The sequence below is a fragment of the Schistocerca serialis genome, chromosome 2 (assembly GCF_023864345.2).
Source record: "Schistocerca serialis cubense isolate TAMUIC-IGC-003099 chromosome 2, iqSchSeri2.2, whole genome shotgun sequence".
In the NCBI taxonomy this organism is placed as follows: Eukaryota; Metazoa; Arthropoda; class Insecta; order Orthoptera; family Acrididae; genus Schistocerca; species Schistocerca serialis.
The window spans coordinates 602,962,003-602,977,409 of NC_064639.1; the positions used below are offsets into that span (position 1 = coordinate 602,962,003).

A 15,407-nucleotide genomic window follows, 5' to 3' on the forward strand; every position below is an offset into this window, starting at 1 on the left:
TGACAGATACTCTATCACTAGATTTTTCTGAGAGTCTTCAGTACTGTCGACTGTTAACAAATATTGAAGCAGTTCTCAAAATGTGGCTGGCTTAGGGACTTGTTGGATAATGGAACCCAGTACTTTGTCCTATATTGTACTGGATAATAAGTATTTATCAGAAGCAAAGATAAAGTAAGGACTGCTCCAGAGAAGGGTGAAAGGACTGTTCCTGTCATGTATGTATATTAATAACCTTTCATCTACATCATCTGCAAGCCATTGTGAAGTCCATGGCAGAGGGTACATCCCATTTTACCATCCCTAGGGTTTCTTCATGTTTCATTTGCATATGCAGTACACAAAAAATGTCTCCTTAAATGTCTGTGTGTTTTCAATAATTAGTGTAATCTTGCCTTTGTAGCCCTTAAGTGAGCTGTATGTTGTGGGCTGTAGTACATTTGTAGGTTCTGCAGTTACTACTGGTTCTTGAAACTTTGCAAATAGGCTCTGGCGGGATAGTTGACACACACCTTCTGCTCCCCTTGTTTGTATACATTCAGTGCTCCCTGTTAGACCTATTTGGTGTGGGTCCCACACACTTGTGCAACAATTCTAGGATGAGTCACAAATTGTTACATTCAGGTATTTGCATAAGTGCGACTTGCATGGATGTTGAAACATCCCTAAGTGAAATCAGTCCACCTGCTATTATTCTGCTCTTTTTAAATAACTAACTTCTTTCTCCTTTGTCTGGCTGTATTTATACAAGTAATATAAATGCTATGTGCAATCACAGTTGCTAAATTCTTATTCACATAGTATTTTATGTTACTTTATTATTTTTATTACATGCTGGCTGTAATAGCATTATTAGTTTTCAGTGACATCTTGTTAATTAAAAGAAATTAGTAATCTAAGATGTTAAAACAACATTCCCCATGAAAATTAGTGTGAGTTAATCAGTAGTTCACGACCACTACAGTCGCAGGTTCGAATCCTGCCTCGGGCATGGATGTTTGTGATGTCCTTAGGTTAGTTAGGTTTAAGTAGTTCTAAGTTCTAGGGGACTGATGACCTCAGAAGTTAAGTCCCACAGTGCTCAGAGCCATTTGAACCATTTTAATCAACAGTTCTGAGAAAATTGATGCCATTCATTAAAAGCTCCTCATTTCATTCTTTTCAGCAACCTGTTTCAGTTTTGCAAAAACTAATTAACTTGAAAGACATTAGTAATTAAAGACTGGCCACACCCAAAATTACTTTTGATATTGAGCTATATGCTTGTTAGACTTCAGAATTTGACATTATATTTTTGTTGTTCTAATTTTTCTGGACCAGATAATATTTTTCATTATTCAATTAAACCTGTAATTACAAATTTGCATAAACAAATGTGGCAGTTTTACACATAAGGAGGCATAATAAAATAGTACTGTGGACTTTTATACTTTTCTAACCCGATATCTTTTAGTTATAGCAAATCATTGTTATGATATCTTTTAGTTAAAGCAAATCATTCTTAGAACTCATAGATTAGGTACACTAGTAAGTTTTCATCCTGCAGTTTTATAAATTAACATGTAATATCCAAGATCACAAGACATCATTACATCAGTCTTTGTATACTTTGCCTCCACCCAAAACAGCCAGTTGGAGGACCACACCAATGTGTTATCATATAATAACTCGTATATCTATTATTAACTTCTTTGAGTTAATGTGCAGATAACTTTCATTCTTGTCACATTTTTGTATCAAGAACATGGACATCTGCTTATTTCTATTAGTGGTCAGAAAGTTTATTGTGTCCAATGACTGTGGAATCAAAAAACAACCGTGTGATATTCGGCTATTAGAATTTATATGTGAAAATACACTGTAAATATTTTGCCTCTGTGCTACTGATTTGTAGGTTATTGAAAGATTTTGCATGTGATTAACATTCTGAATGAGATCTGAAAGTGGGTCATTGTGTCACTAGAAGTGGTTATAAATTTGGAAACAGATGAAATTAACAAGATACTGTATTTAGTACATTATCTTAAAATTTGTCATAGCAGTAAATTTCAATAATTCAACAGACAATAGACTACATACTACTAGGTGCAAACAAGAAATCACAGGAAAAGCACATATCAGTATCCTCATTAAATGACTTTATGGGGCAGGGGGGGGGGGGGGGGGGGCAATTCAGGATGAGATGTAGAGGATTCCTATTTGGTGAAATGGCTGACAGCTTCATATAATGTTCAAAAAGAGTATTAATTGCATGGTGCTGGACCATATCACATTAATTAAATATGTAAAAACAAAGATGATGTGACTTACCAAACGAAAGTGCTGGCAGGTTGATAGACACACAAACATACACACAAAATTCAAGCTTTCACAACAAACGGTTGCTTCATCAGAAAAGAGGGAAGGAGAGGGAAAGACGAAAGGATGTGGGTTTTAAGGGAGAGGGTAAGGAGTCATTCCAATCCTGGGAGCGGGAAGACTTAGCTTAGGGGGAAAATGGACAGGTATACACTCGCGCACACACACACATATCCATCCGTACATACACAGACACAAGCACACATTTGTAAAGGCAAAGAGTTTGGGCAGAGATGTCAGTTGAGGCGGAAGTACAGAGGCAAAGATGTTGTTGAAAGACAGGTGACGTATGAGCGGCGGCAAATTGAAATTAGCGGAGATTGAGGCCTGGCGGAGCCACATTCAGAGTCTGTGAATTGCTCCACCCTTTAACGTGTTTTGGTGGCAACACAACCACCTAACCTTTGTGCACAACGTTGTATACCAACCCAAGTTCACCACAGGTTCAACATAGCCCCGCTATAACCAACACTTTTTCGCCTTTTTTCACACCAGATCTCCAGTTGCTTTCTAGTTCACCTTTATCTCTCCCCATATATTTTTATTTTCATTTTCATTTCAGCCTCATGTTACACTTTCCACCTTCTAGTACCATGTCACCCTCACAACATCCCCACAACGACCCCATTAAGTTTTATTTACATTCCCTCTGCAAACATGCCTTCGCCCTAGCCAGATTACACTCCCATATTTTATTTTCTCAGGCTTGTCTGACATTTGGCATTACCCCCAAAGACCTCACACTTTAAGTTCCCATCTCTGGCTGTAACCCTTCTTTCCATCAGTCCCTATACCAGTTCCAAACTGAACAATCCATTGCCCTCACCCACCTAATCCTTCACCTACACATCAACTCAGCCAATGAACACACCCGTCAACTCCTATCCTTAATAAAAATCCTCAATCTTTCCTCTTCCACATCCACACTGGCTGTTCAGAGCATCCTCCTACAGGCCAACTGCAAATTAGAACAGCATGCCACCCTCCACCTCAAAAAACTATCCAATCTCCTGGTTTCCCACCTCCGGAAAGGCAACTCACTCACCCTTCACAACCTTTCCAGCAAACCTCAACCTCCTCTCATTGCACACAGACCCAGTCTCTCCCATCTACTCAATCTCCCACTTCCAGCTCCACTCCCCCCAAAACCTCAAAATTCCAATCAACACAATCTGGAACCACAACACCCAAATTCAGTAGTTAACCTTTCCTCCAAACCTCTCTCCCAATCCGAAACCTCTGTCCTATCCAAAGGCCTCACCTTCAGCCCCACTCCCAGATTCAGCCAAACAGCCCTTGACAAAGATTTACTGTCCTACACCCATACTCTCTGCTGGAAATATCACTTTGTCACGAAGAAAAATGATCCTAATCCTACTCCTAATGATCCAACTCCCCAAGACACTATCCAAATTGAACCCTGCCTGGAAAAGTTCCGTCCTCCGTCACAGCGGGACCCACCTCCTCTTCCTCAAAATCACCCTCTCCGAACTTTCCAGGAATTTCTGACTTCCATTCTTGCCTCTCAATCCTTCTTAAAAAACCTTAATCCTACTCCCAACATCACCACTGCTGAAGCCCAGGCTATCTGTGATCTGAAGGCTGACCGATCCATTGCCATTCTTCCGGCAGACAAGGGTTCCACGACCGTGGTACTTGATCGTCGGGAGTATGTGGCTGAGGGACTGCGTCAGCTTTCAGACAACACTACATACAAAGCTTGCCAAGGTAATCCCATTCCAGATGTCCAGGCGGAGCTTCAAGGAATCCTCAGAACCTTAGGCCCCCTACAAAACCTTTCACCTGACTCCATCAACCTCCTGACCCCACCAACACCCCGCACCCCTACCTTCTACCTTCTTCCTAAAATTCACAAACCCAATCATCCCGGCCGTCCCATTGTAGCTGGTTACCAAGCCCCACAGAACGTATCTCTGCCTACGTAGATCAACACATTAAACCCATTACATGCAGTCTCCCATCCTACATCAAAGACACCAACCACTTTCTCGAACGCATGGAATCCTTACCCAGTCTGTTACCCCCGGAAACCATCCTTGTGACCATTGATGCCACTTCCTTATACACAAATATTCTGCACGTCCAGGGCCTCACTGCGATGGAGCACTTCCTTTCACGCCGATCACCTGCCACCTTACCTAAAACCTCTTTCCTCATTACCTTAGCCAGCTCCATCCTGGCCCACTTTCGAAGGCCAGACATACCAACAATTAAAGGGAACAGCCATGGGTACCAGGATGGCCCCCTCGTACGCCAACCTATTCATGGGTTGCTTAGAGGAAGCCTTTTTGGTTACCCAGGCCTGCCAACCCAAAGTTTGGTACAGATTTATTGATGACATCTTCATGATCTGGACTCACAGTGAAGAAGAACTCCAGAATTTCCTCTCCAACCTCAACTCCTTTGGTTCCATCAGATTCACCTGGTCCTACTCCAAATCCCATGCCACTTTCCTTGACATTGACCTCCACCTGTCCAATGGCCAGTTTCACACGTCCGTCCACATCCAACCCACCAACAAGCAACAGTACCTCCATTATGACAGCTGCCACCCATTCCACATCAAACGGTCACTTCCCTACAGCCTAGGTCTTTGTGGCAAACGAATCTGCTCCAGTCCGGAATCCCTGAACCATTACACCAACAACCTGAAAACAGCTTTCGCATCCCGCAATTACCCTCCTGACCTGGTACAGAAGCAAATAACCAGAGCCACTTCCCCATCTCCTCAAATCCAGAACCTCCCACAGAAGAACCCCAAAAGTGCCCCACTTGTGACAGGATACTTTCCGGGACTGGATCAGACTCTGAATGTGGCTCTCCAGCAGAGATACGACTTCCTCAAATCCTGCCCTGAAATGAGATCCATCCTTCATGAAATCCTCCCCACTCCACCAAGAGTTTCTTTCTGCTGTCCACCTAACCTTCGTAACCTCTTAGTTCATCCCTATGAAATCCCCAAACCACCTTCCCTACCCTCTGGCTCCTACCCTTGTAACCGCCCCCGGTGTAAAACCTGTCCCATGCACCCTCCCACCACCACCTACTCCAGTCCTGTAACCCGGAAGGTGTACACGATCAAAGGCAGAGCCACGTGTGAAAGCACCCACGTGATTTACCAACTGACCTGCCTACATTGTGAAGCTTTCTATGTGGGAATGACCAGCAACAAACTGTCCATTCGCATGAATGGACACAGGCAAACAGCGTTTGTTGGTAATGAGGATCACCCTGTGGCTAAACATGCCTTGGTGCATGTCCAGCACATCTTGGCACAGTGTTACACCGTCCGGGTTATCTGGATACTTCCCACTAACACCAACCTGTCAGAACTCCGGAGATGGGAACTTGCCCTTCAGTATATCCTCTCTTCTCGTTATCCGCCAGGCCTCAATCTCTGCTAATTTCAATTTGCCGCCGCTCATACGTCACCTGTCTTTCAACAACATCTTTGCCTCTGTACTTCTGCCTCAACTGACATCTCTGCCCAAACTCTTTGCCTTTACAAATGTGTGCTTGTGTCTGTGTATGTACGGATGGATGTGTGTGTGTGTGTGTGTGTGTGTGTGTGTGTGTGTGTGTGTGTGTGTGCGCGTGAGTGTATACCTGTCCTTCTTTCCCCCTAAGGTAAGTCTTTCCGCTCCCGGGATTGGAATGACTCCTTACCCTCTCCCTTAAAACCCACATCCTTTCGTCTTTCCCTCTCCTTCCCTCTCCTTCCCTCTTTCCTGATGAAGCAACCGTTTGTTGTGAAAGCCTGAATTTTGTGTGTATGTTTGTGTTTGTTTGTGTATCTATCGACCTGCCAGCACTTTCGTTTGGTAAGTCACATCATCTTTGTTTTCAGATATATTTTCCCCACGTGGAATGTTTCCCTCTATTATATTCATATCATTAATTAAATATGTAGGCATAAAGTTGCAAAATAGCATGAAACTGAATGGGCACATAACGTCAGTTGTAGGAAAAGTGATGGACAGCTAAGGTTTATGAAACACCCTCTGTCATTCACTCTAAAATTGCTTGTTTAGTATTTATATAAATGGTGATAGATGCATATATCATGTTGCTACTTCTAATTGCCTGGACAAATTATAAGTTTCAAACTGTACTTCAAAAACAGAATGCAAACTTTGTTGTAGGTTGCTGCAAATTGCCATTACTGAGCCACTAGCATGCAAGGATACTATTTTGTGTGTTTGGTGTCATCTTGTTTAATTTATACTTACTGGAATTTTGTCACATTCACAGAAAATACGGCATGAAATGCATTGTGTTTCAATAAATGTAGTTTTTTTTCCTCTTAAATCCAAAATTCTATATCTGATCAAGATTATGGGAAAATCCCAATTTAATATTGTTGTTTTTGTATGTTTCTGTAGTTTTGCAGATATTCGAAACACTGATCAAGGTAAACAAGAGGAAAGACTACCAATGTTTGCTTTTGTCTTTCCACCTTGGTTCTCAAACAAATATCGTGAAGCTGTGGAAAACTTTAAGCGAAATTCTGTGAGGCTGACTACACCATTTGATATTAATCCAACACTTAGAAATGTGCTACACTTTGAAGGAGCCGGTAGAGGCAATATACGCAGTAGGTCCATCAGCCTTTTCAAAGAGGTAGATTAACTTCATCTGACTTCCTGTAATTTATGATATTTTCATGTTGTAATTTAATTATGTGTGATAAATGTGAAGGTTGTTAAAGCACAAACTGGAAATTAGCACTTAGTACTTAGGAAGATCTAGAGTTCATGGGGCGTAGGCAAAAAGATGTGAAGGGGAGTGAACATCTACACAGCCTGCCAGTTGCAGTGGTCCCGTCAGTTACTGTGAGCACACTAGGTGTAATCATGCCTGGTACATAAGACATTATAATCAGATTTTGCAAAACAAGTTTGAGATGTGAGGTGTGTGTGTGTGTGTGTGTGTGTGTGTGTGTGTGTGTGTGTGTGTATTTTCAACCCCAAAAATAAAGCCAAAGATGTCTTTTATTCTAAAGTACCATATGGAAAGGCAGACTCCTATATTTTACTAATATCCACCCAGGAAAATGAAGGCGAAGATGGAAATGTAAGCATGTTTATTCTGCTTAACAGTATCTCAAATGGGAAACAGTGGAATTAACGCATACAGCATGATGCATGCCAGAACCAATAAAAGAACAGAAGCAGGAACTATATATACAAATAAATAAATTAAAATTGCCCCGATTCGGGAAACATCCCCCAGGCTGTGGCTAAGCCATGTCTCCGCAATATCCTTTATTTCAGGAGTGCTAGTTCTGCAAGGTTCGCAGGAGAGCTTCTGTAAAGTTTGGAAGGTAGGAGACGAGGTACTGGCAGAAGTAAAGCTGTGAGTACCGGGCGTGAGTCGTGCTTCGGTAGCTCAGTTGGTAGAGCACTTGCCCGCGAAGGCAAAGGTCCCGAGTTCGAGTCTCGGTCGGGCACACAGTTTTAATCTGCCAGGAAGTTTCATATCAGCGCACACTCCGCTGCAGAGTGAAAATCTCATTCTGGAAACATCCCCCAGGCTGTGGCTAAGCCATGTCTCCGCAATATCCTTTCTTTCAGGAGTGCTAGTTCTGCAAGGTTCGCAGGAGAGCTTCTGTAAAGTTTGGAAGGTAGGAGACGAGGTACTGGCAGAAGTAAAGCTGTGAGTACCGGGCGTGAGTCGTGCTTCGGTAGCTCAGTTGGTAGAGCACTTGCCCGCGAAAGGCAAAGGTCCCGAGTTCGAGTCTCGGTCGGGCACACAGTTTTAATCTGCCAGGAAGTTTCAAATTAAAATTGAGTTATGTCCTGGGCTCTTTGTATCAATAAATATTAAGTTAAACAACTCTTTCAATGTTGTGCCATTGCAGTATACCAGAAAATATATAAACTAGTACTACTGACAGTTACAGACCACTGGCAGGAAGTATCCGAAGTTGCACAAAGCTGCTAGAGACAGTTGTAATAATACTGGGGAATTATAGTTTATGGATATTTCACTGTTGTGTTTCTGATTTCAATAATAAAGACTGCATCAGTTTCCATGCTTAACGTGACACGTTTCAGGAATTTATTCCCATTCTTAAATATTTCGATATATTGGTATTTTGTGTGATGTCTGTTGTGTATATTGTTCTCTCTCTCTCTCTCTCTCTCTCTCTCTCTCTCTCTCTCTCTCTTGAAATGCAGTAACCATTAAAAGATGACTCAGAGCAAGAGGGGCAGAACAACAAACACACGGAAATAGTTGCACCTGAGAAAGAGAGAAATTCCTGAACCTTGTCCTGTTATGCATTAAAAAGTGTAAGTTGTTCACTTTTTTATTATTTAAACGAATAGTGACATAGTTGCAGACTTTCAAAAAATGTTGATTTTGGTGAATGAAATCCACATCTCCTCATAGCTGACAAACCCTCTCTCACAGACCTGCTACATTTACCACATCATCAGAAACTCCCTCCCAATACCATACAGAATATAGAACCTAAGCAAATATGAAGCATTGTCATGAACCTGTCCTAATCATCCTGGAATTTTTCTTTTTTCTCCAGATCCCTACAATGGAAACACTTTTTTGCCACCAGCCCTAACAATCAGACTCAATCCAAAACCAATATTGAAGCCTGTCTGACCTGGTTCACTCCTCCATCCAATGGTGATTCATTCCCACTGCTTCCAAATCACCCCTTGTCAATTTTCCAGAAGTTTCTAACCTCAGGCTTCGCCTCACCATCATTTTTCAAGTCCCTCAACGGGAAAACCAACCTTACATCCACAGAGTGAACCACACTCCACCAGCCAAAACCTGATCCTTATCTTGTAACCTCTGCCAGGTGTCAAACACATCCATCTACAAACCCTACCACAATGACCCCATTCCTGAAATCCAGTAGGATCTCCAGTCCCTCCTCAAATCATTAGGTCCATCCCAGGACCTCTCACCTGAGTCAATTTCTCTCCTCATCCACACCATTCCTCACACACCTGCCTTCCACATGGGTCCTAAATACCTTAAACCCAACCACCCAGGATGCCCCAATGTGGCCAGTTACTGTGCGTCATGGACCAACACTTTCAGCCTATTAACTGTAACCTACCCTTCCATATAAAATACATCATCATTTCCTCCACCAACTGTGCACTGTTTCTGTTTATTTTCCATCAGGTACCCTGCTCATGATTTTTGATGCTACCTGCCTCTACATTAACATCCCCTATGCTCATGCCCTTGCCACTTTTGAACGCCAACTTTCTCAGTCCCCGAGTGACTCCAAACCTACAACCTCCTACCTGGTCACCATGATCAACTATATACTCACTCACAATTACTTCTCCTTTGAACGGATCACCTTCAAGCATATCAGTTATACAGAAATGGGCACCCACATTTCACCATCCTGTGCTAACCTATACATTGGCAATCTAGAGGAATCCTTCCCATCTATCCAGAATCTCAAACCCTTCACCTGGTTCAGATTCAGTGACGACATCTTCACGATCTGGACTGAGTGTGAGGACACCATATCCACATTCCTCTGGAACCTCCAAACTTTCTCCCCCATTCACTTCACCTGGTCCTCTTCAGTCCAGCAAACCACTTTCCTTGCTGTGGACCTGCACTTACAGGATGGCTACGTCAGTACCTCCATCCGCATCAAACCTAGCAGCCAACAACAATACCTCCACTTCGACAGCTGCCACTCATCCAGTGCCAAGAAGTCCTCTCCATATAGTGCAGCCACCCATGGTCATTGCATTTGTAGTGACCAGTAGTCCCTCTTCAAATATGCCAGAGTTTTCACTGAGGCCTTCACAGGCTGAAATTACCTTCCTAACCATACCCAGAAACAGATCTCCCATGCTTTATCTCCACGATCACCTACCACCTCGCACATGCCCACTGTCTGGCCATAAAGGAGCACTCTTTTTGTGACTCAGTACAACCAAATACTGAAGCAGCTGAATGACATTCTCCACCAAGGTCTCAACTGCCTTTTGTCATGTCCTGAAATGGGGAATACCCTATGCACTTTCCTCCCCACCCTTCCCACAATGGTATTCCACTGCCCACTAAACCTGTGTAATGTCCTTGTGAATCCCAACTCTGCACTTGTTCACAGCCCCTTGCCTCATGGCTCATAACCCTGCAATAGACCTACATGCAATACCTATCCCATACATCCTCCCATTACCACATAATCCAATCCAATCACAGGCATTTCCTGTCCCAACAAAGGCAGGGCTACCTGTGAAAGCGGTCACTTGATTTACAAACTAATCTGCAGCGCACTGTGCTGCTTTCTCCATGGGTATGACAACTAATAAGCTGTCTCTGCATTAATGGCCACTGACAAACTGTGGCCAAGAGACAGATGGACCAGCCAGTTGCTGAACGTTCTGCCCAACACAATGTGCTCACTTCAATGACTGCTTCTTCCTGCGGGACACCACTTTATCGTAGATACCTTATGTGCCAGGTGGGAGGGTTTGCATTCCTCAGTAATGCTGAGGACTATGCTGGCAGTAGTATAGCTACTGACAGGGTTGCCCAAGCCGGACAGACCTCAGCGGAGGGGTCTGAAGAAGTATGTCCCACAACATAGGGAAGGGAGGGCTGTGGTTTCCTTAACCCTGCTGTTGTGCACCCAAAACCCCTCTACTACTACTACTACTTTTGTGGCTTTCTTAGCTTGCTATGAGTTTGGTGACCCCAGGTTTCCCAAGATGGGGACTGGCCAGTACCACCAGGCCACCATAAACTCTGGGCATAAGTAAAGACCATCGTTAGGCACTGCGGTAGAACGTTGTGTGTCTCACCCCAAGGTGTGCCAAGTACTGATGAGGTGAAAGAATGGTGAAATAAAACATTCTCTCTGGGGCATCTGCTGCCACACCATTGTATAAGGCCTTCTCAGGTATGCAGGGCTCTGTTTGTATCAACATTTGTTTCCCTAGTGGCTGATGGGGTCCCTGTGGAGTGACCTCAATCCACATCTACCACTGACAGGATGGGTGTATCATCAGGTAGCACCTTCACCCTCTCAACAAAGAGAGTTTAGTTGGTCAGTCTGTCCAAGAAGAACTTGCAGAGTTATAGTAACAGGGCAGTAGTCTGCCATAACACTTTCGGTGTAATCAAGAGAGCAGAGGGAATCTTTGAGGAGGTATTCCCGTTGTATATTTGCGTGGCATTGGAGGGTATTGCTGGGTCCTTAAAAAGTATTGAATGACTTCGTAATGGAACACTTCTAATTGAAACTGCCAGATAAAACTAACTATCGAAGCTTCTGGGATGCAAGGCCATTGATGATTACCCTGTTTTGGCTGAGTTGCATAAGGCCCTTAACTTTGGTAAAGGCATGGTTACCTGTCCGATATAATGGAGTTGGACCCTGAGGAATTATGTGAAGAATAGAAAAATAAGGGTGTCACAGAAGTGCAGGACTATATAAGAGTAATTGGCACATTGGGAAAAACTGCAACATTTATTATAGCATTTAACACTCCGGAATTACGTGAACATATTCTTGCAGGCTATACCTGTCTTTAAGGTTTGACCATTAGTGCCCAAACCAGTGCGATGCTTCAAATGTCAGGATTCAGTCATGCCACTGTGGCATGTAACTGGAGGGCTGTGTGTGGCAATTGTGGAGGCTCAGCCCTCAAATCAGATGATTCTTGTACACTTCCACTAAAATGTATAAACTGCTCCAGGGATCATGCAGTATGAAGCAGAAAGTGTGGGGTTTATAATGAGGAAAGGAAAGTTCAGGAGTTGAAAATTAGGGGACACATGCCCTATGGTGAAGCTAAAATAGCTATGCAACCTCAGGTATTTGCTACTTCTTTTACATCGGCCCTTAAGAAGTCAGTTACCAAGTTTGATGCCTCCACACAAACCCAGAAAACAGATTTAAGTACACTTTTGTATGTGAGGGGAGAAAAGCTACTTTTGAACCCAAAATCATTCAGAAGCTGTTAACAGTGGACTTAAAACTTGAGCTCCCTACCATTGCACACCATCAGAAAGCCCATTAAGCTGTCCTTTCAATCAATGCAAGCAACTCCTGCCACAAATAAGGAATAAGCAACATAAAAAGCCGTTCAAAATTGAAGAAAGTGGCAGCTAAACCTTTGTGTAGACGGGCACTCTCCCTGTCCAGTGGTGAATTTACTGTTGAGAATGTTGATATGCTCCTGGAGGAAAGGCAGAATCTGACACAGTCTAATGTTCCTCCTGACATCTCAGGTAATCGCCACCAATAAGGAAGAAGTACAAGGACAACCATCACTAATGAATGACTCCCACAGGGACTACTCTGTTGCAGTGGAACTTAAACTGACACTCATTACAATTTAAAGAATTACAGCTCCTGACCAAGTAGAAACTGTTCTGCACCTGCTTACAAGAAGCTCATTTTAAAGTTGCCAACACACAAGCATTAATGGACTGCTGCTCCTACAGGAAGGACAGTGTTACTGGAGATAGGGATAAGGGTAGTGTTGCTGTTTTCATTGCTGACAGATGTAATTCCTCTCCTGTTCCTCTTACCATGGTCATAAAAGCAGTTGCAGCGGAAGTTATCAAACCAGTTAAAATCACAGTTGTCATGGACTGTGCGGCTGGTCCTGGCAGTGGTTTGAGTCCTCCCTCGGGCATGGGTGTGTGTGTGGTTGGTTGGTTGTTTTGGGGAAGGAGACCTGACAGCGAGGTCATCGGTCTCATCGAATTAGGGAAGGACGGGGAAGGAAGTCGGCCGTGCCCTTTGAAAGGAACCATCCCGGCGGTGTGTGTGTGTGTGTGTGTGTGTGTGTGTGTGTGTGTGTGTCCTTAGGATAATTTAGGTTAAGTATGACCTTAGCAGTTAAGTCCCATAAGATTTCACAAAAAGATTCAGTGACAGAACTCTCACTGCTCCCCTTGTGTTCCTCCTCATGGGGGATTACAATGCACACAATGTGTTGTGGGGCTCACCTACCATTTTTGTTCCAGGGGTCGAATTACTGAGCACTTCATCCATTGAGAGAATGTCTTGCCTTTTGAATGCTGGTCAGATGACACACTTTTCTACTGCTGCAGGATTATCTTCAGCCATTGACGTTTGTTTTTCTTCCCCAGCTACTGTAGACTTAATTCAGGGGGAACTGACCACAGATTTCCTTTCCAGTGGCCACTTTCTGGTGTGTATTTGTCTGCTGACTCTAATTGGTGGTTGACAGAAGATTGCAAATATGGATGGTTTAAAGGGGAAATTGGTTGCAATATAGTCAGCAGACCATCTTTGAACAACAGGATTGTACCAGGAGATGGTGGGCCATATGTCACCTGTGAGTTTCAATGAGCTGCCACAGATTCCATTCCCCAGTCGAGCAACCACCTCAGATGATGTCATGGTTCAAAAATGGTTCAAATGGCTCTGAGCACTATGGGACTTAACATCTGTGGTCATCAGTCCACTAGAACTTAGAACTACTTAAACCTAACTAACCTAAGGACATCACACACATCCATGCCCGAGGCAGGATTTGAACCTGCGACCGTAGCAGTCACGCAGTTCCGGACTGAGCGCCTAGAACTGCTAGACCACCGCGGCCGGCATATGATGTCATGTCCCTTGATGGTATGACAAATGTCACTTGGCAGTCGGAGCCAGCTTTGCGGAAATTCAGACACTGTCCAATGATAGGAAACCTTCGTGCCTTCAGATCAGTGAGAGCACAAGTGGATAAAAGAATGGAAGAGGACTCCTGGAAGGAATTCATGACTTCCATTAATTGGTCCTCTTCCACTGTGTAAGTTTGGGAATCAATAAGGCAGATTTCAGGCAAGAGCAGTACACCTCCTCTTACAGCCTTGTTGACAAATGGGGTGTTGGTAGACAGACGTGCCTAAAGATCTGGCTCAGGTTTTAGCTGAACACCTTTTTTATCATCTCAGCATCATCCAGACTTCTGTATTCCACTTGTTTTGTAGGACTGTGGAAAAGTGGTTGCTCTGCTTTTTCCTGTGGGATGGGGAGGTCTACCATCCTTCATCTGGTAGTTGGAACAAGCTATATCAGTGGCTAGTGACTCTGCTCCAGGACCAGATCAGATTCATTATGCCATGCTCCATCATCTGTGACCCGAAACCAAAGGCAAACTCCCATCTTATTTCAGTCAGATCTGGTTTGATCAAGAGTACCCCACAACCCAGGAGCAGGCAATATTAATTCCATTGTGGAAACCAGCCAAGGATCGTATGAACCCTAACTGTTACAGGAGTGTACCCTTACCAGATGTATGGGTAAGATTCCTAAGGACATTGTCAACTGCTGCCTTATCTGGCTTCTCAGATTCTGAGGTCACCTGTGCCGCTCTGAACACAATTTCAGGTGCTACCACATCCTGCCTTTGACGACTTAATTCTACTGGAGATTGTGATGTAGAATTCCTTCGTATGCCAAAACTATTTTGTTTATTCTTCCAAGCTTCCAGAATCCTGATGGTCGGCTGTAGTTGCCTCATTGTTGTTGTCTGCCTTGAAAAAGGCTACAACATTACTTGAAGGTAGAACATTCTTCACCAACTTTGTGAATGGGGACTATGTCGACGTCTGTTGCTTCTTATCCAACCCTTCCTCAAGGAACAGTGCTTTTGGTATGGCACTGGTGATGCCTTGTCAGACTGCAATGCCTAGGAGAATAGGTTTCCCGAGTGTGGTGTATACAGTGTCACATTGTTTGCAGTCACTGTCTGTGGCAACTCGTCAGCAGTCAGGAGCCCTGTTAAATGCTCTTTGTTTGTGTACATCTTCACAATCTTCTACTTTTCCTCCTATCTTACAACAACAACAAGACAACTACAGCTGACCATTAGTATGCTGGAAGTGTGAGACAGTAAAACTGGTTTTAGTTTCTGACCAGAGGAGACTACATATATCAAATTTAACCATGCTTGTCAAACTTTTAATTGAGCAGAACTCACAATAGGGGACCACATTTTACATTTTAAGGCTGCTGTGCACTTTTTGGGCCTACTATTTGATTCAAAATTAAC

The 15,407-nt window shown here is 43.5% G+C and overlaps 1 protein-coding gene across 2 annotated transcripts in view; it reads left to right on the top strand.

The window, feature by feature from the left end:
• LOC126457643 (uncharacterized) overlaps positions 1–15,407 on the top strand; it is a 323,891-nt gene that overhangs the window by 272,240 nt on the left and 36,244 nt on the right. For both annotated transcript variants that reach the window (XM_050094116.1, XM_050094117.1), the window contains exon 10: positions 6,762–6,999. In XM_050094116.1, coding sequence (XP_049950073.1) covers positions 6,762–6,999 — 238 coding nt within the window. The remainder of the gene's footprint in view (positions 1–6,761; positions 7,000–15,407) is intronic.